Here is a 21599-nt window from a genome sequence, read left to right on the forward strand (position 1 = left end):
CCTCCAATGTATTTATAGACAGCAATCATATCCCCTCAGCCTTCTTTTTGTTAGACCAAACAAGCCAAGATCTTCCAGTCTCCTTTCATAAAACAGTCCCTCTGTTTCCCTGATCATCCTAATAGCTTTTCTCTGCACCTGTTCCAGTTTAAATACATCTTTCCTGAACATGGGTGACCAGAACTATACACAGTATTCCAAATGAGGTCTTAACAGTGCCTAGTAAAATGGCATTAATACTTCTCTAAGTCTACTGGAAATGCTTTTCCTGATACTCACATCTGCCTTTTTCACAGCTGCATCACACTGATACTTAAATAGTTTGCTGAATGTTTGCTGAATGTGGAAGTTCAGGATGATTGCTCTCATCTTTTCATTTCATTGTTATTGTCTGACTGCTAATAAATGTATCAAGAACCCTGATGTTGTCATTTTCCTTTTAATTTATAAAATAAACTTTTCACGATTGAAATTATAATCTAATGTTCCTAGTATCAAAGAATTTCAAGTATGTTATGTTCATGTAAATGCTTCAGAGTGAAACAGAAGTTCAAAAAATGAAAAATACCCTTTCTCCACCCCCTTCTTCCCAAAAACAGGACAAAATAATGTGAGAGATTTTCAGAACCCAGGTTTGTTCATTGATTAAGAAACTCACAAAGCATTAGTGAAACATGGTGGGTAAGCAGAACTGTAAGAATCTGTAAACAATGACTACAAACTCTGCTTTGAAACCATTCACGATACTTTTATTCAATTAATATTCCTGGGGGAATTCTGCGCCACTGTGCGTGTGTGGAATTTATGTCTTCTACAGATTTATTTATTTATTTATTTATTTTTTGCTAAGGTGGTGGTGAGAATCACAGACTGGGTTTCAGAAGGGCTGGGGGGCAGGGGACAGACTGGAGCATGGGCTCAGGAGCTAGTGGGGTGACAGCATTGAGCCAGGGGCTGAATGGGAGGTGGGATGCAGGGCCACACAGGGACATGGGGTAGAGGGACTGCAGGAACACACAGGGATGGGGGCGGATGTGCCTGACTGAATGGGAGAGATTAGCGGTCAGCCAGAGTCTGCGTGGGGGAGGCTCCCCAACTCCCTGACAATCCCTTCCCCTGAAAATACACCTGTTCCATCCACACTCAGAAACCACCCAGATTTACTCCCAGCCTCCTTCCATCTACCTCAGGTCCTCCATTACCCCTGACTCCTCCAAGCCTTTGCACTGATTCTGAGGGCTGCAGGAAATACGTTTCTGTATTGTAGTTTAAATGAATTGCTCTGTTCTGTATTAATATGCCTACTAAGGAATCTATTTGTCATTTTTTTTTCCTGAATCTTTTTTTGTGTCTGTATTTGTTGACAGGTATTTTGAAATAAATTGCCAAAATAATTGAAACTAGTGTGATTATATTGTGTTATTTTGACAAGCAAAATATGAAGAATTTTGCAAAATTTTAAAATATTGTGCACAGAATTTGTAGGTGCAGAATTCCCCCGGGGAGTAAATTAAAATGTACCATGTGTACTATGCTATGTATCTGAAACAATCTTAAATTTAGCTTGCCCATGTTAAAAATATTGATTATTATCATACTTTGTCCTTTAAAAGCACAAATGCTAATCAAAGGCTACAGTATTTTGGTTCTAGTTTTATAGCAAATCATGGAGAGATACATGAATACTTTTTTTTATATGTTACACAATCATTAATAAAAATTAAATGATGAATATTAGAAGTATTTTTACTTACAATTAGCTGTTTCAAGCCTACAAAAGACTGTTCTACGGAATTGGCATTTAAAACTTGCCTCTTCACTGCTGCTTGCTCACCCAGGAAACGGAGCATTAAGTCTTTTACTGCATCTCCCTGTGGCAAGGAAAGAGGAAACACAGATTATAACCAAAAAAACATTTTTACATTCTTCTAGTAACAAAAAACTTTGAAAGAAAAGACAAGTAAAATACTTCTAATGGAAAGATATTTTCAGTGAAAGTGTTTGTTTTCAAGGATGAATTGTTTTTGTAAAATGAATGCAAATCTTTACATATTTGAGACTTTTCCACAAAATAAAAAGTTCAAAAATTAGGATGAGATAGGCATCCAAACTTTGTGCATTGAGATCCGCCCATCACTAGATCTATATTTAGCTATATTGAAGCTGGTTTATACTGTGATTTTACATGCAGTTTAGTTGAGTAGAGGCTAGTTTAATGCGTGTTATTAAATGAATTTGGCTACAGTGAGACAGTTTTATAACATACTTTTGGATATAGTTTAGCTATGGGTGCTAGTTTAACAGCATGCCTTTGTGCTTAGTTTATATATACTAACACTGGGATTTGTATTTTTCTTATATTACTCCTCTTGTTGTCATAGGGTCGGGTACTCTGCTGCTTACAGCCCCATTGTGCTGTGTGACAAGCATAGGAGTCAATCTTCCCCAGCAGAAAATTCCTCCATTGAAGACGACCTCCTTGTTGCCATAAGTATGCTGCAGTTGGGTCCTGGCACCTGTGGCTCCACTCCCATGTCTGATATAGGGCAGAAAGGAAATGTTGTGGAGCAAATGTTAATGGTACAACTTAGAGCACCAAGATATATCAGATCTGGGGCTGGCTCCCTGAGCTCTTCTAACTTCTGCCCATAGTCAAGGCCACATGTTCTATGTGGTATGTTAACCTAAATTATGCAGCAGACACCCACATTTATGCAGCACTTTTTCCAATGCCCCATCACTATCACTGACCTCCTTTATCCCCCACAGTCCAGTAGTACAATCAGAGAAGTACTGGTTACTTATTTTGATATTAAATTCAGCTTATTATATTCTGTCAAATTTTAAATGTGCTGCGGATCCTTGTACTGAGGCACTTCAAAACCATAGTGATGGCAGCTTTTATACAAACCTGAGATTTGATATATTCATATATTATAAAGCCAGAAGGGACCATTGTAATCATGCAATATGACTGGTTTTTGATAACCAGGTGTCAAGCTCTCTGCAGTGGTTCAAGAGCATGAGTACCAAACTCAGGGCAAACTGTTATGAAGCAGGGCACAAACCCCAAACTGGTTGTGACTGCTATACTTAAATTTCACCAACCAAGCATCAAGTGTAAATTCCTCAGGCATTCTAACAGTCTAACCATTGAGTCACAGACTCTCCCTTCGGGTAATCCAGTCTATCTTGCCACCTAAGCAAATTTGCCTTTGTGATAGATGGTCCCTTACACTAAAAATCACAACAATATTCAAATTATTCCCAGTCCCAAAGAAACAGGTCAATCACACTTTAATCTTACATCAAAGACAACCCTTGTAGCCTACAAGAAACTAACTAAAGATTTATTAACTAAGAAAAAGAAATAAGAGTTATCAACATGGTTAAAGCAGATAAACATATACAAGTGAGTTACAGTCTTAGGTGCCAAATGGTGGTAGAAGCTTCTCTAATAAGCAAGCTCTATATGTCCTGCAGGGCTAACCCAGGTCAAGCACTGGGGATCTTTTGCTTATGCTTAGTAATCCTTGGCCCTCAGAGTCCAAGCAGCATAAAAATACAGTTTCTCCTCGTTAGGGATTTTTATTCCTTTCCCCCACAGTCCAAGCTGATGGGACAAGTCCACAAGCACATCTCCTCTTCACGGCTGTGGAAGGAAGCACTCAACAAAGTATTGTGTCCTTTGATATTCCACAATGGTTTGTCTGGTGTCTATGGGCCTTCTTTTGCTGGGAAGAAGATAACTTTCTGTGGCAAACTAGTATTTCACACTTGGTAATGCTTCTCCCCTGACTGGTGGTTTGCAGTTACAGAGCAAACATTTAGATATTACCTTATAACATGGGATACAGATATTATAAGTGATACTAATGCACATAGCAACTTACAAACATTTCATAAAGTCTAAAGACATTTTTATAAATCTAATACCTATTTTAACAATACTAACACATAGGTGAACCAGACTGGTTCCCAGCTATGCATTTGTCAGTGTTCAGTTGAGGCGTAGGGGCCAGCACCACACCAGGATCCAGTCAACGTTCACAGGTTAAGAAACGCGTCTTCTCTTTTCCTTCCCATTTTGGGCAGAGGGACTTCAAATTTGAGGAGAGGGAGGAGGATCTGAATTCCTCATCCTTTCTGGTGGCAAATAGCTGACCCACTGCATCCTGCCAAAATACGTGCCTCTACACCACCTGCATGCTCCTGCTAAAAAGATCATTAGTAAAAATGTGAATATGGGGATTTAAATTGTCAGGCTTCAGCATGTACATCAGCACTGACATCCCCCATTGATATAAATGGAGCAGTTCTCACCTCTCAGAGCTGTTTCTTTCATGGTAAGAGAAAAGAAATATCATCACTGCCTTTTATAGAGGGGTAATTGAGGCAAAGAGATTAATTTATCCAAAATTACACAGGAAGCCTGTGGCAAAGCCAGGAATTTAATCCAGATCTCTCATGGCCCAATCCACGCTTTAACCACTAGGCCACCCTTCCTCCACATACTCCATCCTTACAAAATAGTCCAAAAGAGAGTTACAGTAAGTTTTGCTGGGCATTTCTGGAGGACAACAGTATACAGAAACTAACAGCTTACTGACTGAGGAGGTTTTGTAGTACCTCCCCCGCCTCCCTTTTCCACTAGCCACACAGAACAACATTCTCTCTCTTCTCACCCAGGAGGAAGAGGAGAATATAGCAGCATATGTGGTTCCACAACAGGAGCAGAATGCTGGATGTCATGCTGGGTAAGAGCCATACAAACATGTTCCCTGCACAAGATTTCAGCAATTCAATACCCTTACATTCAGAGAGGGCCAGAATCATTTAGCCCTTATGATCCTCTAATCTCTTTACTGACAGTGGGTAAAATTTAAAAGGAGTTATTAGATTTTTAAAAAACTGTTAATTTAAGCACAATCACCACTTAGATACAATTCAGCTCTGAATTTAAACACAATTACAAAGATGTTATTTTGCAGTGCACTTAGTTTTATTCTCATTGGCAGAAAATAGTTTACTATCATCAGCACTGGCCAGCAAATTTAACTTAAAAAAAAATCAATATTAGTTGCTGCCTCCATCTATAGTCTGAAAAATAGACAATTTAAATCACAATAGTGGTGAGGAGAATCTAAACGTGCTAGAAAGGAAGCTAATTTGGGAGAAATACATTAAATGAGCAAGAAAGAGGAAACGGTGGCAGCTGGTAAAATAGAGGTCAATAAATGAGCAAATAGGGAAAGCAGGGGGAAGAAGAAATGAGGTAAGAGAAAAATTGGCACAAAACAGAAGACAATGGCAGGGAGCATAAAGACGACATCAAATCAGGAGTGACCAAAAATAACTAATGGTAGCAAAAACCCCAGAAAGCAACAGTTTGCAAATTAGAGAGACACTGAATGAAGAGCAGGTAGTGTTATACTGCTTGGGGTAGGCAGTGTGATCAAATGGGAGAGCAATGGCTTGGAAGTCAATCCAGACCTGGGTTCTATTCCCGGCTCTGCCACTCACCTGTTATGTGACCTTGTGTAAGTCACTTCACCTCTCTGTGCCTGTTTCCCATCCTTTGTCTGACTTGTCTGTTCTTCGAGGCAGAGACTTTCTCTCAGTGTGTGATTGTACTGTGTCATGCATAAAGGGCCCTCAATCTCAACTTGGACCTCTAGGCACTACTGTAATATACACTCCCGGGGGAATTCTGCACCACTATGCAATGCAGAATTTGCACAGAATTAATGTTCTGTGTAGAATTTCATTTTTCCCCACAGAATTGGTGCTGCAGAGCTGCTGGCCACCACTGTGGACCGCTGCACGCAGCAGAGCCCAGTTCACAAATAGAGGACACTTGCTAGGGGGAGAAGGGGAGCTGGAGGCTGGCTGCTGCAGTTCCCACCACATCCTGAAGGGAGGAGGTGGCGTGCAGGAAACTTTGTACAAACCTGGTCCCAGCATCAGGCTGTTTCTTTCTTTGGATCCTTAGGCTCTTGGGGGGTAGGGAGTGCAGCTGTCTGGGCTGGGGGAGTTGTCCAATGCCTGGGCTCTGGAGGTAGGGAGTGCAGATGTCTGTGCGGGGGGAGGGGAGGGGGGCAGGGGTGGGAGGGCTGGGGGGTGTCTGGGATGGGGGGTAGGGGGTTTGGGTGTCTGGGATGCGGGAGGGGGTTTGGGTGTCTGGGATGCTCTGCAGCTAGTCTTTGGGGATGCGAGTGCAATGGATTAATATACATCAGAATTATGCCATAATCATATAATAATATCACTGTGAAAAATATGGGGTGCAGGGTCACAGCAAGTATCTGGGCTGGGTGGTGCCTTATGGCTGGGCTCTGTGAGGCAGGTGGTGCAGGTATCGGAGACCAGAGGTTCCCCCCCTCCAGATGTGTCCAGCTGGCACATGACACACCCAGACTGAGGTGCCCAGCAAAAGCATAACAGAGAAACAGGAACTAAGTTGTCATAGGGGGTTTCTTTAACGCTCTACTTCTGGAGGAACTATTTTCTGTTGTCTGTATTTTGACAGACATACTTGTTGACAGGTATTTTGAAACTTCTTATTTCACTACTGAATGATAATGAATTTTATACTATGGTACTACTAAATAAGGCTTAAAAAAAACCAGTATTACCTGACCTCTACCATCTGAAAGGCAAAACTTACTAGCCAGAGGTGTAGAGATGAAAGAGGAGGATGAGGAACATGACCTGTGAAGTCCAGAGGCAAAACTCTGTTGAGAAGCTTAATCACCCAGCCAGTCTCAGCTGCCGGGACGGGGAGGATACAAGAATCTCTATTATGAAGCAGTCTCTGCATACTGCTTTCACATCAGCCTCTGGACAACAGATGTCGGATAAACTTAAAATTCTAGTCTTGCTAAAATCTAGAAGAAAGGAATTTTGTGTTTCTTCTCTCCTTTGCAGCGTTGCCTGGCTGCTGAGAAGGGAATGGGTCTCCACTACTCTATCCCTCCACCAACCTTCATTTTGGGTCCTCCTCACCAGTAAATGGCTTCAATGCCTGCCTCTGTTGCTGCTCCTAGCTTTCTAAGCAGTGTCAGAATGCAAATGACCTGATTCTTGACAATGTCAGTGCTACCAGTAGCATTCTGAACATCAGCTATGAAAAACGACAAGACTTTCGTCACTCTGCTGTAGCACTGAATACTACAAGCAAAAGCGCTGGAGTTACCAGTCTGCAAACTTCATAGGACACCACATTGCTTTAATCTATATCCAGTTCAGGTTTGGAATGTTATCTTTGCAAAAGCTAGAAATGACTTTTTAAATGAAAACCTAGATTCTATATAAATTGATTGCATCAGTCTCTACAAATAAGTAACAAAGCTTTCGGATCATTACACGTGAGTCAGTTTTTTGAGTCCTTTCATGAATGACTGGTCAGTCAGTCATCTTCAATGCTCTAATAAGGACTGCAATAGTACACATAAGATGAACACAGGCTGTAAAACAGGGTAATAAAAAGAATAGACCACTAGATGTGTCATCCTATTTCATTGCCCTAACATACGAACAAAAAGTAGGATGTAGCTATAGATTCTTACCTGGATGTTGTCAAACTTTAATCCAGGCATGGTGAGATTCTCTTTGTCTATAAACAGAGTACTATATTGCTGAGTGGCTACTGAAATTAAAACCTTTCTAGTTTCCTCGCTGGGAAGCCAGGCATCATTTCTTCTATCTAATTCACTCATATTCAAGGCTGTGGCAAATGGGTCATCACTTCCAGCAAAAACAGCTTGGATCTGTGAAAATGGTTTAGGAGATTGTGACATTTCTAAAGATGCAGGGGGACTACCTGCTTCAGATCTCTCATTTCCTACAGAGTAAGTAGGGTCAGCAGAGTCACTGGAATTGTCTCCAACTGTACTGACAGATGACATTTGTTCTGGGACTAAAGAACCTGCATTAGGGTTACTGACAGAAATAAAAGTAGATGTAGTAAATGAATCAAAAAACTCAGCAGCTAGATTATTAGTGTTAATAGGGTCACCAAAAAATGTGCTTAGGCTAGGACTTGGTTGAACCACCTGTGGATGAGACTTCACCGGAATCTCATGTACACTACTAAAACTAGGAGACTTCACCATTTGAGGCTCAAAGCCATCATGTATGAACAACTGTGGTTGAGCATTAACATTGTTTGCTTGACTAAAAATGGTGCATACAGGGATAGGCTCAGCTTCAGGAGATGATCTGCTGGCAAGGGGTGATGATATTGGCTCCTCAGATTTACTTTCATCAATATTACTTGGTGTTGAGTCACCTAGAGCTTCATTTCCCACTTTCAGTTCATCTTTCACTGCTTCTTGAATCAACTCTTCCTTTAAAGATGCCTGATCATCTGTTCCAATATCAGAAATATCTTTAGGTGTTTCTTCATGTTCAGTTTCACTGTCATTACCTAGGGCTTCTTCCTTATTCAATTCTTCTTCTGGTGTACAAATGTCCTTGACTTCCATTTGTTCCACAATCTCCTGCAGGCAACCAAGTTCACCGGTGTCATCTTCACTATTGTTTGGAGAATCAGAAATAATGACACTCTCCATCATGTGTTCATTAAGTTTATCTATGAAGTTATTGGAATCCTCTGAGATGGTCTCATTCCCTTCAGACTCAGATTCATCTCCACCAAGATCAATGGTTTCCTCATGGAAGAGAAGTTCTTCCTGAGCCCTCTGCTGAACTACATTTCCACTTGCCTCCTCATCTGAAACGCTCTTCTTAGCATCCTCATCGTTACATTGATTATTTTCCATTGTGACTAAAGAAAGAGAAATATATTCCAGAAGTTAATTTTATTGATCAATTTAAATCATTGTTCTGAAACTCAAGAGTATTTATTAAAAAGGCACAGAAGGACTTTTTATGTAGTCATTTGATTATTAGAATATTTATTTTTGTCACTTCATTGTTGGCCAGCTATTCCGTACTTGGCACAAAAATGTTTTAAATTTACCTTTTGCCACTATGAACTTGTGAGTCTCAAAACATTATAAATTTCAGGAAGGCAATGGTGTGTGAGTGTGCGTGCACACGCTCCCATTCAACCACTCCAGCCTCCCCAGAAAGATATTTAGCATTATGCTGATAAATATTTCCTTCCAGTTAAACAAATAATATTACAAAATACTTAGCTGAGAGGCAGCTCCAAAAATCAACACTAAAAATGGACCAGATTGTCTTTTTCTTACAAAAATATCTTTCTGCTAAAAATTACTTATTCTGATCCTCCTTGGTTTTGATACTGCAAGAATCAAATAGTACATCTAAAGCACGCCAAAAATGTAGGCTTACTCTCTCCCATGGCAAGAGTCCCTCTTCCCTATTTGACCAAAAACATCTTCGTATCCTATGGGTATTAGACTTCATTGCCCTCTAGGTTTACTTCCTTTGGATTGTTCAGAGAACTTCTCTCAACATCACCACCTCTCCTGATACAGGTTCTCATTCATCTCTGTACCTCACAATGTTTTATCTAAACTACAAAATGTTAATATTCTTTCCAAAGGGAAAACGGAGACAGGAAGATCTAGTTTGGGGGGTTGCTTGCCTGACAAACTAATAGCTCACACTTTCCTTTTTCTTGGTCACTCATTCAATAATGATTTAGGTAGGTGGCATTCAGATGATGAATTGTGATTACTGCTACTGATTGGCTAAAAATTGTTCACGCAACCACTATTTTTGTTATCGCTCTGCTTTATGCTTCTGTCAGTCACCTGTTGTATCTCTTTCCTTTTACACTATAAGCTTTTTAAGGAAGGGAATTAAATTGTATAGTGCCTACTACACTTGCTTAAGCTGAGGCCTTTAGGCATTACTGGAATATAAATATTAATGATAATAAATAATAAACGTGTTTGGGTATAGGGGAAAGGAGAAAACCAATAAGCACCTGATCCTGCTCCCACTGAAGACAGTGGGCATTTTGCTACTGATTCCACTAAAAATAGTTCTGGGACCCACAGAAAGACAGGATTACGCATCTTAAGATTTCTGAAATTTTTGTTCAAGTCTAGGAGTTTGCCTCTCAAATTTCAAAAGTTTTTTTTTCTCCTGCTGATAATAGCTCATCTTAATTAATTAGCCACTTACAGTTTGTATGGCAACTTCCACCTTCTCTGTATCTATATCTATCTATATATCTTCTTACTATATGTTTCATTCTATGCATCCGATGAACTGGGCTGTAGCCCACGAAAGCTTATGCTCTAATAAATTTGTTAGTCTCTAACATGCCACAAGTACTCCTGTTCTTTTTGCGGATACAGACTAACACGGCTGCTATTCTGAAACCTGTCATTAAATCTAACTGGCATTTTTAAACCTCTCTTTTTAACATCTAAACTTTGGATACCCCCAAATGGGGTTCTCCATCACTGCTTCTGGCAAAATTCAGTAAATACACTCTATTTTACCTTTGACCTATTACCCTTTGATTGTGAAAAACTTAAACAAACAAAAAAGCTATATTTTCCCATATTTTAAAACCTATGCAGGTTTGGAGAAAGCAGCAAATTTTTCTGGGAGATGAATTTATTTCTTTAACCTTGGAGGCTTCTAATTTGCTTCTCATCTCAGACTAAGTAATGATTACATTTTTTTTTTATTTTGATGAAGTGAAGGCTTCTCTTTTTATATATAAAACTATAGCTAGCCTGGTACTGAATCCATGCAGAATCCCACCGAAAACAACAGTGCTTTGCACAGGCACAGGAATAGGTCTCATTGCAGGATGGGCCAAAGCTATTATAAAATCGCAATTAAAAGTTTCTACCAGTTATACTCATTGAAAATACTTTTAGCCTGCTCTGTGAGAAGCTCATTCTCTTCCTTTGTCGTCTCTAACTGGATTACTCAACTTGTGGGTCGGGACCCAAAACTGGGTTGCCTGAATATTTCAAAGGGTCACATAGCAGCTCCTGTCCCATGGGGCTGGCGGGGCTCACCTCCCTGGTCCAGGCACTTCAACCTCTGCAGTCCCAGTGCCACGCAGGTTTAGCCCAGCCATCAGGATGACAAGCATCTGGGTAGGCCAAAGTTTAGAGTGGCACTGCAACCCCATGAGCCAGGTCACAACTCCGCTCACTCAAACTTGGTCCAGTGAAGGGGGCAGCGCCAAACCTGAGCTGCGCTGCAACTTGGAGATTGCAAAGCCCAGAACAGAGAGCCAAGCCCTGCCACAGTCCAGGAGCTGCAGGCACTGTGGGGTGAGTGCCCGGCCTTCCACACAGTTTTGCATCCCGATGTGGCCCTCAGGCCAAAAAATTTGCCTACCCCTGACGTATGCTCACAGCTTTACCATGGAATTCCACGTTTCTGAGTCTTCATAGGCATCTGCGCTAATTCACCAGGCTAAACCTTTGGCCTGGCCAGTCAGTACCCACTATCTCCCATGGGTAGAGCGAGTGGGTTTGAAACGCCCTGGTAGGTACCGCAGACAGGGCTGAAGATCCGCAGGCAGCGGGGTTGAAGCAGGGCGACAGCACAGAGTCTGGTTACTGCTCCCGGGTAGCACGGTGCTGGGTGCAGGGGAAGAACGTGGCCACTGTCTAACAGGGGAAGGGAAGGGTCCCAACCCCTCGGGAGGGGGGGGGGGGTCAAGGGCCTCTCACTGCGGTTCACTTTCAGGCAGGTCCCACGACCCCCCCCACCCCGCGGGGGAAAAGATTTTGCTCTGCGTGCGGCAGCCAGACCCTGCACATCCACGGCAGGTCGTGGCACACGTGACAGCCCCTCGGGGAGGCACCTCTGCTGCCGCCTCACCCCAAACGGGGACCCCGGCGCACCCCTGCCCGGCCAGCTCCACGCTAGGGAACCCCAGGCCCGCTCGCTGCCTGCCCCACGCCAGGCTGCCCCGCCCGCTCCCTGCTACCGACGGCCCTGACCCTCACCTGCTTAGCGCCCGCAGCAGCCTTGCGCCGCCGCCGCCCGACGGCTCCAGCAGCGACTACGCCTGCGCTCACAACCGGGTACCGGTCTCTACGGCGCCTGCGTCTCCTTCACATCACCCGGAAGGGGAGAGCAACGGATGCCGCAGTGGCTCAGAAAGCCCCCTGGGCTAGCGAGTAACGCGTGAAAGAGGGGGGCCGGCTCAAGCTCGGGGAAAGGGCTGTGCGGCTGTTCGGCGAGACGGGGGGCCTTGCGGGCGCAGCCGTGGGGAGGCTATGGAGGATGACGCGCCGGTGATCTATGGGCTGGAGTTCCAGGTGCGCGTGAGGGGAGAGAGGAGACCCTAGGAGAGAGAGGTTGGAGGGGGGGGGAGCTACTACCCGCCGGGGGGCGGTGTTGGAAGGGAGCACGTGGAGGTGGCTGTTGATCGCCGGGGGTGGTGGTGTTGGAGGGGAGCCTGCGGGGCGGGGGCTGTTGCTGGCCGGGGGGGGGGCTGTGTTGGAGTGGGGCTGTTGCTGGCCGGGGGGGGCGGTGTTGGAGGGGGGCTGTTGCTGGCCGTGGGGAGGAGCGGTGTTGGAAGGGGGCTGTTGCTGGCCGGGGGGGGCGGTGTTGGAGGGGGGCTGTTGCTGGCCGGGGGGGGGGGAGCGGTGTTGGAAGGGGGCTGTTGCTGGCCGGGGGGGGGGGAGCGGTGTTGGAAGGGGGGCTGTTGCTGCCCGGGGGGCGGGAGCGGTGTTGGAAGGGGGGCTGTTGCTGGCGGGGGGGGGCGGTGTTGGAGGGGGGCTGTTGCTGGCCGGGGGGGGAGGGCGGTGTTGGAGGGGGGCTGTTGCTGGCCGGGGGGGGAGGGCGGTGTTGGAGGGGGGCTGTTGCTGGCCGGGGGGGAGGGCGGTGTTGGAGGGGGGCTGTTGCTGGCCGGGGGGGAGGGCGGTGTTGGAGGGGGGCTGTTGCTGGCCGGGGGGGGGAGCGGTGTTGGAGGGGGGCTGTTGCTGGCCGGGGGGGGGGGAGCGGTGTTGGAGGGGGGCTGTTGCTGGCCGGGGGGGGGGGAGCGGTGTTGGAGGGGGGCTGTTGCTGGCCGGGGGGGGGAGCGGTGTTGGAGGGGGGCTGTTGCTGGCCGGGGGGGGGGAGCGGTGTTGGAGGGGGGCTGTTGCTGGCCGGGGGGGGGGGGGAGCGGTGTTGGAAGGGGGGCTGTTGGAAGGGGGGCTGTTGCTGCCCGGGGGGCGGGAGCGGTGTTGGAGGGGGGCTGTTGCTGGCCGGGGGGGGGAGGGCGGTGTTGGAGGGGGGCTGTTGCTGGCCGGGGGGGGGAGGGCGGTGTTGGAGGGGGGCTGTTGCTGGCCGGGGGGGGGAGGGCGGTGTTGGAGGGGGGCTGTTGCTGGCCGGGGGGGGGAGGGCGGTGTTGGAGGGGGGCTGTTGCTGGCCGGGGGGGGAGGGCGGTGTTGGAGGGGGGCTGTTGCTGGCCGGGGGGGGGGGAGCGGTGTTGGAGGGGGGCTGTTGCTGGCCGGGGGGGGGGGGAGCGGTGTTGGAGGGGGGCTGTTGCTGGCCGGGGGGGGGGAGCGGTGTTGGAGGGGGGCTGTTGCTGGCCGGGGGGGGGGAGCGGTGTTGGAGGGGGGCTGTTGCTGGCCGGGGGGGGCGGTGTTGGAGGGGGGGCTGTTGCTGGCCGGGGGGGGGGCTGTGTTGGAGGGGGGCTGTTGCTGGCCGGGGGGGGCGGTGTTGGAGGGGGGGCTGTTGCTGGCCGGGGGGGGGTGGCCATTGCCTACTTGGGGTGTGTGACAGGGCTTTTCAGGGGGCAGCGTGGTGGGCAGTGGAAGGGGACAGCCCCTTGCAGAGCAGCAGGCGCTGGGGGCAGCTGATACTAGGCAAGGTGATCAGACTCTCTACAGCCTCCCCCCGACATAGCTGATGATCAGGGGTTCTTCCTGAGCCCCGAAATGTGTTTATGCGACAGCCTTAATTCTGACCCTTGCCTGCTTTCATATGTAACATAACAACCACTTGTTAAGGTGCCTAACAGCCTGTGGGCAAGAGGAGTTAGTATGGGGTGGGCAAACTTTTTGACTCGAGGGTCACATCAGGGTGCGAAACTGTGGAGGGCTGGGAAGGCTGTACCTCCGCAAACAGCCTGGCCTCCTTACCCCCATCTGCCTCCTTGCACTTCCTGCCCACTGACTGCCCCCCCCCAACTGCTGACCAATCCAACCCCTCCTGCTTCTTGTCCCCTGACTGCCCCCTCCTGGTACCCACTGCCCCTAACTGCCCCCCATGGGACCCCCCCATCCAAACCCCCTGTTCCCCATCCCCTGACCACCCTCCGCCTCCCCCCAGAACATCTGCCCCATCCAACTGCCCCCTGACTGCCTGCCCGCCCCTGCTCCCTGGGACCCCGTGCTCCTTATCCAACCCCCCTGCCCAGTTACCATGCAGCTCAGAGCAGCAGGTGCTTGCTGCCTGGTGAGGGAGGACGGAAAGCAGGGGAAGGCCTGGGGGCCTAGTCTCCCTAGCCAGGAGCTCAGGGGCTGGGCAGGAGGGTCCTGCTGGCCGGGTGCGGCCCGCAGGCAGTAGTATGCCCACCTCTGAGCTAGTAGTTCAGGGAGGAGGGAACTGCTTGTGCAGCATGACTTGAGTTGTGCCATATTTGGGAGGATAGACGAACAGTAGGAAGATATGTCAGATACGTACGAAGCGCTGTGGCCTCTTTTATTCAATAACCAGTGTTCTGTATCTCTTGTTAGTTTTATTTATTTGTATTCTTTAGTGCTTGAGTGCCCTAGCTAGAATGGGGAGGGAGATGGAGGTGGGGAGCATTATGCAAGACCGTGTACAGACGTAGTATAGAGTAGTCCCTGTGCTGAAGAGCTTACAATCTAATAGACAGGATAGATTAACTGCTATAGAGCTATGGACAAATAGTCAAAAGAATAGAATTTGTAAGTTCCAGTTTCACCCCAGTCAACCTCCTTCGTAGCCCTGGCTCATCCTGAGTGGCCTCCTTACAGTGCACTCACGGAGAACACTTGGCCTCGGTCTGGGCAGGGGAAGAGAAATGCCAAAAATTTCTGAAAGTATATGCTCTTGGTTGCTTCTCTCTCCTGCAGAGTGGGGAGACTCCTGGCTCGTTGTTGCAGGGCAGGCAGCCTGTATGGCTCATGAAGAAGACTGAAATACATCTTGTAATACATTACCATTCATCAAATTCAACCAAAGCTTGCGTTCTCTTTTATTTTACCTATATGACACCTCTTCTTTACATATTTATGTAAAATGTACAGTTTTTAATCCCCAAATACACAGAGCGGATAGAATAGAAATGGATATTTTTTGGCTGTTTGGTATGTTGGATTGTAGTATATAGTTAGGGGGGTGTTTGTGTGTGGTGTAGATTTTTAGCTAATCTTGTTTGTGTGTTTGATTTTTAAATGGAGGAAATTGTTTATGTAGAAAAAGCTTGTACTAGTGTTTTCCCATATTGGGAAGTTGTTGTTTGTATGTTTGTAGTAGTGTTGTTTGGATGATGCTGTGAAGAAAATATGATGGTGTTTTGTGTTTTCTGTGCTTGGATATTTGCATGTTTTGTGTGGAGATGGAAGCAGAAGGTGCGTATATCCTAAGTAGTAGATTTGAGGGTGGATGGAAGGCTTGCAGATGAAGATGTCTCTGGAGTGAAGCTACACCTGAGGCAACTTTTCTTTCTTCTAAATTTCCTGTAGCTCATCCCTGGGGAGTCCCAGCCTGAGAGACCCGATCAGGTTTCATTAGTCCAGGACTACATCTGGGAAGGTTGATCATCTAAACTGGAGTATGTGGCGAATGGATCCCCTTGGATCACTATATGTCTGCTGCTTGTTTGCTGGGTGAATGGCGGTGTGTGGTCCATCAGGAGGTCTTCAATGACTTGAAAATCAAAAAGAAATCCAACAAAAGTGGAAGCATGGTCCTAAATTCCCTGTAAGCTGCGTGGCCGAGCAGCAGTCTATTAAGCGCTATGCAGGCACTTGGGAAACCCAACCCCGGTGGATCTGCCACGAATGGGGGGACAGGCGCGCCTCGCCCGGCATAGTTGGAGGATAGGTGCCCCGGCCCCAACTCAGCCTGGTCCCCAACCTGCCACGGCTAGGGCTCCGCCCAGATGCTGCTGCTGTGGAGAGAGAGCTGGGGGGAGTCTTCTCTCCCCATAGTAGCCCCGGGGCAGCCTGCACCCAAACCCCTCATCCCTGGCCCCACCGCAGAGCCCGCACCCCAACCCTTCAGTCCAGGACCTGAGCTGCCGCGGCGGGGAAAGAGAGCTGGGGCGAGTCCTCTGCCATAGCCCTGGGGCAGCCTGCACCCCAAACCCTTCATCCCTGGCCCCACCCCAGAACCCGCAGCCCCAGCTGTAGCCCTCACACTCCTGCACCCCAACCCTCTGCCCCGGTCCTGAGCCCCCTCCCACACTCTGAACCCCTCAGCCTCACTCCCAACACATACATTTTCTTACGTGCACCAATTTGGAGGTGATGTGTGACACACAACAAAATTCATTCCATGCATGTGTGGGAAAAATTAGAGTGAACACTGAATGGTCATATTTCTAAGGATGAGTACAAAAGAATAGCACAAGCATGTAGGAACAAAATCAGAAAGGCTAAGGCACAAAATAAGTTAAACCTAGAAAGGGGCATAAAAGGCAGTAAGAAGAGGTTTTGTAAATATCTTAGGCGCAAGAGAAAGACAAAGGAAAGTGTAGGTCCAGTATGTAGCAGGGAAGGAGAGGTAATAATAGGTGACATCAAGAAGGCAGAGGTGTTTAATGCCTATTTTCCTTCAGTCTTCGCTAAAAAAGTTGATGGTGACCAGATGTTTAACACAATTAATATTGACAACAAGGAGGAAAGAATACAAGCCAAAATAGGGAAAGAACAAGTTAGAGTACATGTAGATAAGTTAGATGTATTCAAGTAGTCAGAGCCTGATGAAATTCATCCTAGGGTACTGAAGGACCTAGCTGAAGCTATGTCAGAAATGTCAGTGATTATCTTTGCAAGCTCATGGACGATGGATGAGGTCTCAGAGGACTGGAGAAGGAAAAACATAGCACCTATTTTTAAAAATGGGAACAAAGAGGAGCTGGGGAATTATAGACCAGACAGCCTAACTTCAATACCTGGAAAGATACTGGAACAAATTATTAAATAATCATTTGTAAGCAACTAGAGGATAATAGGGTAATAATAATCATAGCCAACGTATTTGTCAGGAACAAATCATGCCAAGTCAACCAAATTTTCTTCTTTCACACAGTTACTGTCCTAGAGAATAGACGGAGATTGTAGATGTGGTATATCTTGATTTTTAGTAATGCTTTTGACACAGCTCTACAAATTAGGGAAATGTGATCTTGATGAAATTTCCATAAGAAGAGTGCAAAATTGGTTGACAGAATAATCATCAATGATTTGCTGTCAGACTTGGGGATATATCTAGTGGGATCCTGCAGAGATTTGTTCTAGGTTCAGTACTGTTCAATATTTTCATTAATCACTTGGATAATGGAACAGACAGTATGCTTCTAAAATCTGCAGATGACACCAAGCTGGGAGGGGATGCAAGCACTTTGGAGGGCAGGATTAGATTTCAGAGTGACCTTGACGAATTGGAAAATTACTCTGAAATCAACAACATGAAATTTAATAAAGACAAGTGCAAAGTGCTACATCTCGAAAGCAAAAATCAAACATACAACTACAAAATGGGGGAAAACTGCCTAAGCAGCAGTAGTGTTGAAAAGGATAAGGCTTAAAAGTGAATCACAAATTGAATATGAGTCACCAATGTGATAAGAACTAAGAATGGTCATGCTGGGTCAGACAAATGGTCCATCTATCCCAGTATCCTATCTTCTAATAGTGGCTGATGCCAGATGCTTGAGAGGGAATGAACAAAATAGGGCAGCTATCAAGTGATCCATCCCCAGCTGTCTAGTCCCAGTTTCTGCAGTGGAAGTGTGCATCTCGTGCAGGCAGATGATGTCATTGTTGTGACAACAGGATAAATCGCTGCTGCTGCTCCATTTGGCTACTGACAATCCTGCAATGTTGAGTTGCAGTACTCAGGGCTAGCCTGATGGGTCAAATGTTGGAGGAAGGAATTGCATCAAGAATGTCATCTGGCAGGTGATCGATATTCGGCCCTAGAAAGGACTTTCAGTGTGGTCTGCTGGTTAGGTCATCAGTTTCCCAAGTATGAACTGAGTATTCACAGGGAGAGCAATAAGAATGTTGATCCATTGCCACAGAGGTCAGATGCTGATCCATTGCTGATCTGTTCAAACATCTCAGATGCCACTGAGCTTACATCTACTAGTTTCTGTGACTCAGGTGGAAAGTTTCCAGATCACAAATGTTGACAAGCCACCGTATTTTAATTGGGACCAGAAAGTTCTGTCAAGACTATCTCACGCAGCAGTCTATGTTGCTGACTTCAACAGTCACCATCCTGACTGGGGATACTTGGGGCATCAGATGCTAATGGGGACCAACTGGTGGAGTGGGCATCTAACAATGATCTTGCCCTCCTCCATGATGCAAAGCAGAGAGGCACTTTCTGCTAAGCCAGATGATCTTGTGAATACTCTCCTGATTTGTGCTGGGTGTTATCTGTGGATGGTCACTCCCAACCTGCATTATGTCTGGTCTTGGAAGATTCCCACACAACCAACACAGACCTTCTATTATTCACATTGGCCTACAGCTCCCAATCATTAGAATCTTTAACAAACCAAGATGGAATTTCAGAAATGCAGACTGAAAGAAGTACACAGATGCTTTAGAATAAGGTCTTGTCTCTGTACCATCACGCATCTTCCCCGTCGATGTAGCTTTCAGTCATTTCTGAGAAGCCATCTTCAAAGCTGCCTACGCATCCATTAAGCATGGCTATAATCTAGTCTACACACTGTGCCTTGATGATAAATATGCTCAACTTCTCCGTTCAATATGAATCCTCTGGTGATCCAAATGTAACTGACCCATCTAATTGAGTTACTGGGTGCTACTAGATGGGCATGATGGCACGAGATGACTCAGAATCTAGATATCACTCACTCAAACTGGAAATGCTGGAATTTGATTAGTCTGCGCAGTTCAGCAACCACTAGCCCTAAGCTGACCACTTGCATGCCAAACCAAGCTGTTTGACATCGGCTGAATGTGTCAAAGGCCCCAGATGAGAAGAATGTCAGATGACAGTTTCATGACAAATAGTGTCAGTTCCATCAGAGAAAAAACACTCGGTAACTCAGAGCTGTTCACAGCCACAGACTGGATGTTTTCAGACAACTATCCACAATGACTCCAAGATCTCGTTCTTGAGTGGTAACAGTTAATTTAGACCCCATCATTTTGTCTGTGTAGTTGGGATTACATTTTCCAGTGTGCATTACTTTGCATTTATCAACATTGAATTTCATCTGCCATTTTGTTGTCCAGTCATCTAGTTTTGTGAGATCCCTTTGTAATTTTTCACAGTCATCTTCGGATCTAACTGTCTTCAGTAATTTTGTATGGTCTGCAAACTTTGGCACCTCACTGTTTATCCCTTTTCCCACATCATTTATGATTATGTTGAACAGCACTGGTCCCAGTACAGATCCTTGGGGAACCCTGTTGTTTACCTCTCTCAACTGTGAAAACTGACCTTTTATTCCTACCCTTTGTTTCCTATCTTTTAACCAGTTACTGATCCATGAGCAGACTTTCCCTCTTATCCCATGACTGTTTTCTTAAGTAATATTTTGTCTCCTTTTTTGCTGTAGTGGAGGGGTGGAAGGTTTGTTTTAAATTGATTCAGAGCTGCTACTGCTGCTACTAAAAGTATGATAGTTTCACTACCTTGGAAACAGATGATGCATTATAGACCCTTTTTTTTGCATGCATATGGTTATTCCTCTCCAGCTATGTAATTCATGGCTCTATAAACTGCTTTAGGATGCAGTAAATGAAAATGCCAGTTCATTTTATTCACTTGACTAGATTACGTCTCTGTGGTTCATATGCTTTTCAGTATAACCATTGTATTTCAGTATTAACTAGGGTATACCTATACCTATTCAATTGTGGATATTGGGGCTGAGGTTTTCTGTATCTCAAGCTTTCTGGTGAATTAGGCTGTGCATGCTTCAAATGGAGGAGGACAGCAGCAGTGCACAGTGACTCAATACCAACGCTTATCATTAGGGTCGGGGAGGAGAGCTTAAACAACCAGTTGCCAAAGCTTGAAGTACTACTCTCCTATACATTGACCACATGTTCTGTCCATCTGAAGTACGTCTATCACCTGTTGAAATTATTGTTTGTTTATTTGTATTACTATAGCACTGAGGAGCCCTAATTATGGATCAGGACCCCATTGTGCTAGGTGCTGTACAAACACAGAACAAAAAGACAGTCCCTGCCCCAAGGAGCTTACAATTTAGGTCTAAGACGGAAGACAACAGGTGGATATACACAAACAAGGAAGTACAATTAAACAAGAGGCAGTACTGGTCAGCATGGTAGGCAGTAATTTCTGCACACCAATAGCTGTTTGTTTTGCCAGTGTGACTTTCTCTGAATCAACTTGCCTGAGTAGACACTATAAAAAATAACAGATTTGCATACTTGTGGATGGGCCATCTGAAGGTCCATTATCCGTATTAAGAATGAAACTGTCTCAGATACTGGTAAGCCCCTATTGACAGATCTGAATCTGATAAACACAAATGCATTTTTCCATCCTTTGAATAAGGATAACATGTAGGAAGTCAGTTCTTTATTTTGAAATGTATTACAATTTCAGATATTTAACCCAAACTTTTCATATTTTTCAACAGAGTGGGGAAAAATACAATTCCCATTTTTAATTTTTTTTTGGAGGGGGAGGAAGAAGAAAAAGTTGATAGACAAATGTCAGCATATGGTGACATTCCCCCCCCCCTTTTTTTTAAAGTGCACCTTGAGTCTAAACTGCTTTTAAAAAGAGGCTCTTTAAAGAGGAGGGAACAAAGTTCTTACCAGTATTTCTTTATTCCATGAAAGACCCAGGAGATCTTTTGTTGTTGTTGTTTTGTTCTACTCCACTTGTTAAACAACTGAAGTCTATTTGATTGAAGAAGGTTTGTAATGACTGGGTTGTTTCTAGTGGTGCTTTCGTGAAAAGAACTTGGCAGGGGATTTGGAATGAAGAGAAGTTCTCACCATGGCTGGGGGGAAATCCACAATATACATTTTTATAAAAATTAAAAGCTTTTTGGTGAATTTTCTTGCTGTCACCGAACACTACAGACTAGCAACGCTGGCTCTGTATAGACGCAATGCAGATAGATGCGATGTAAGTTTCATTGCATAGATCTGCCATTGTAAATCCATAGTGATTCTTTTCTATTATTTCAGATTTTAGCATGTCCTGAGAATAAACCGTCAGTTGAATCAAAATTTCTACTCACTTTATGATTTGTTTAAATGCTCACTGTGTACTAGTTTTTGACCTGTAAACTCATTTCACTTGTTACCCATGTCAGATTTAAATCTAAAGTAGAAAATGTAGTTTTTCATTAAAATCAGTATTCAGTCTAGCATCTGAAATGTTTATCTGTTCAGTGATGTTCCAGAATGAATTCTGAACTCGAGGTCCAGTCTGATCAGAACCCCCTAAACAGATGGTTGGACTGCTTGTTT

General features: G+C 45.4%; 2 protein-coding genes across 4 annotated transcripts in view; one reads left to right on the forward strand and one right to left on the reverse strand.

The window, feature by feature from the left end:
- Positions 1-12047, reverse strand: part of TRAPPC12 (trafficking protein particle complex subunit 12) — an 81193-nt gene extending 69146 nt beyond the window's left edge. For all 3 annotated transcript variants that reach the window (XM_084622369.1, XM_084622368.1, XM_084622367.1), the window contains exons 1-3: positions 11922-12047; positions 7569-8788; positions 1755-1871 (exon numbers count right to left, since the gene is read on the reverse strand). In XM_084622369.1, coding sequence (XP_084478495.1) covers positions 1755-1871; positions 7569-8783 — 1332 coding nt within the window. In that variant the 5' untranslated portion in view covers positions 8784-8788; positions 11922-12047. The remainder of the gene's footprint in view (positions 1-1754; positions 1872-7568; positions 8789-11921) is intronic.
- A 7-nt stretch (positions 12048-12054) lies between these two features.
- The window catches only part of EIPR1 (EARP complex and GARP complex interacting protein 1), a 167880-nt gene continuing 158335 nt past the window's right edge, over positions 12055-21599 (forward strand). Inside the window, exon 1 of the mRNA XM_084622370.1 lies at positions 12055-12236. Within this exon, the coding sequence (XP_084478496.1) occupies positions 12195-12236 (42 nt within the window). The 5' untranslated portion in view covers positions 12055-12194. The remainder of the gene's footprint in view (positions 12237-21599) is intronic.

Source organism: Lepidochelys olivacea (assembly GCF_965140295.1).
Source record: "Lepidochelys olivacea isolate rLepOli2 genome assembly, chromosome: 3".
NCBI classification, from domain to species: domain Eukaryota; kingdom Metazoa; phylum Chordata; order Testudines; family Cheloniidae; genus Lepidochelys; species Lepidochelys olivacea.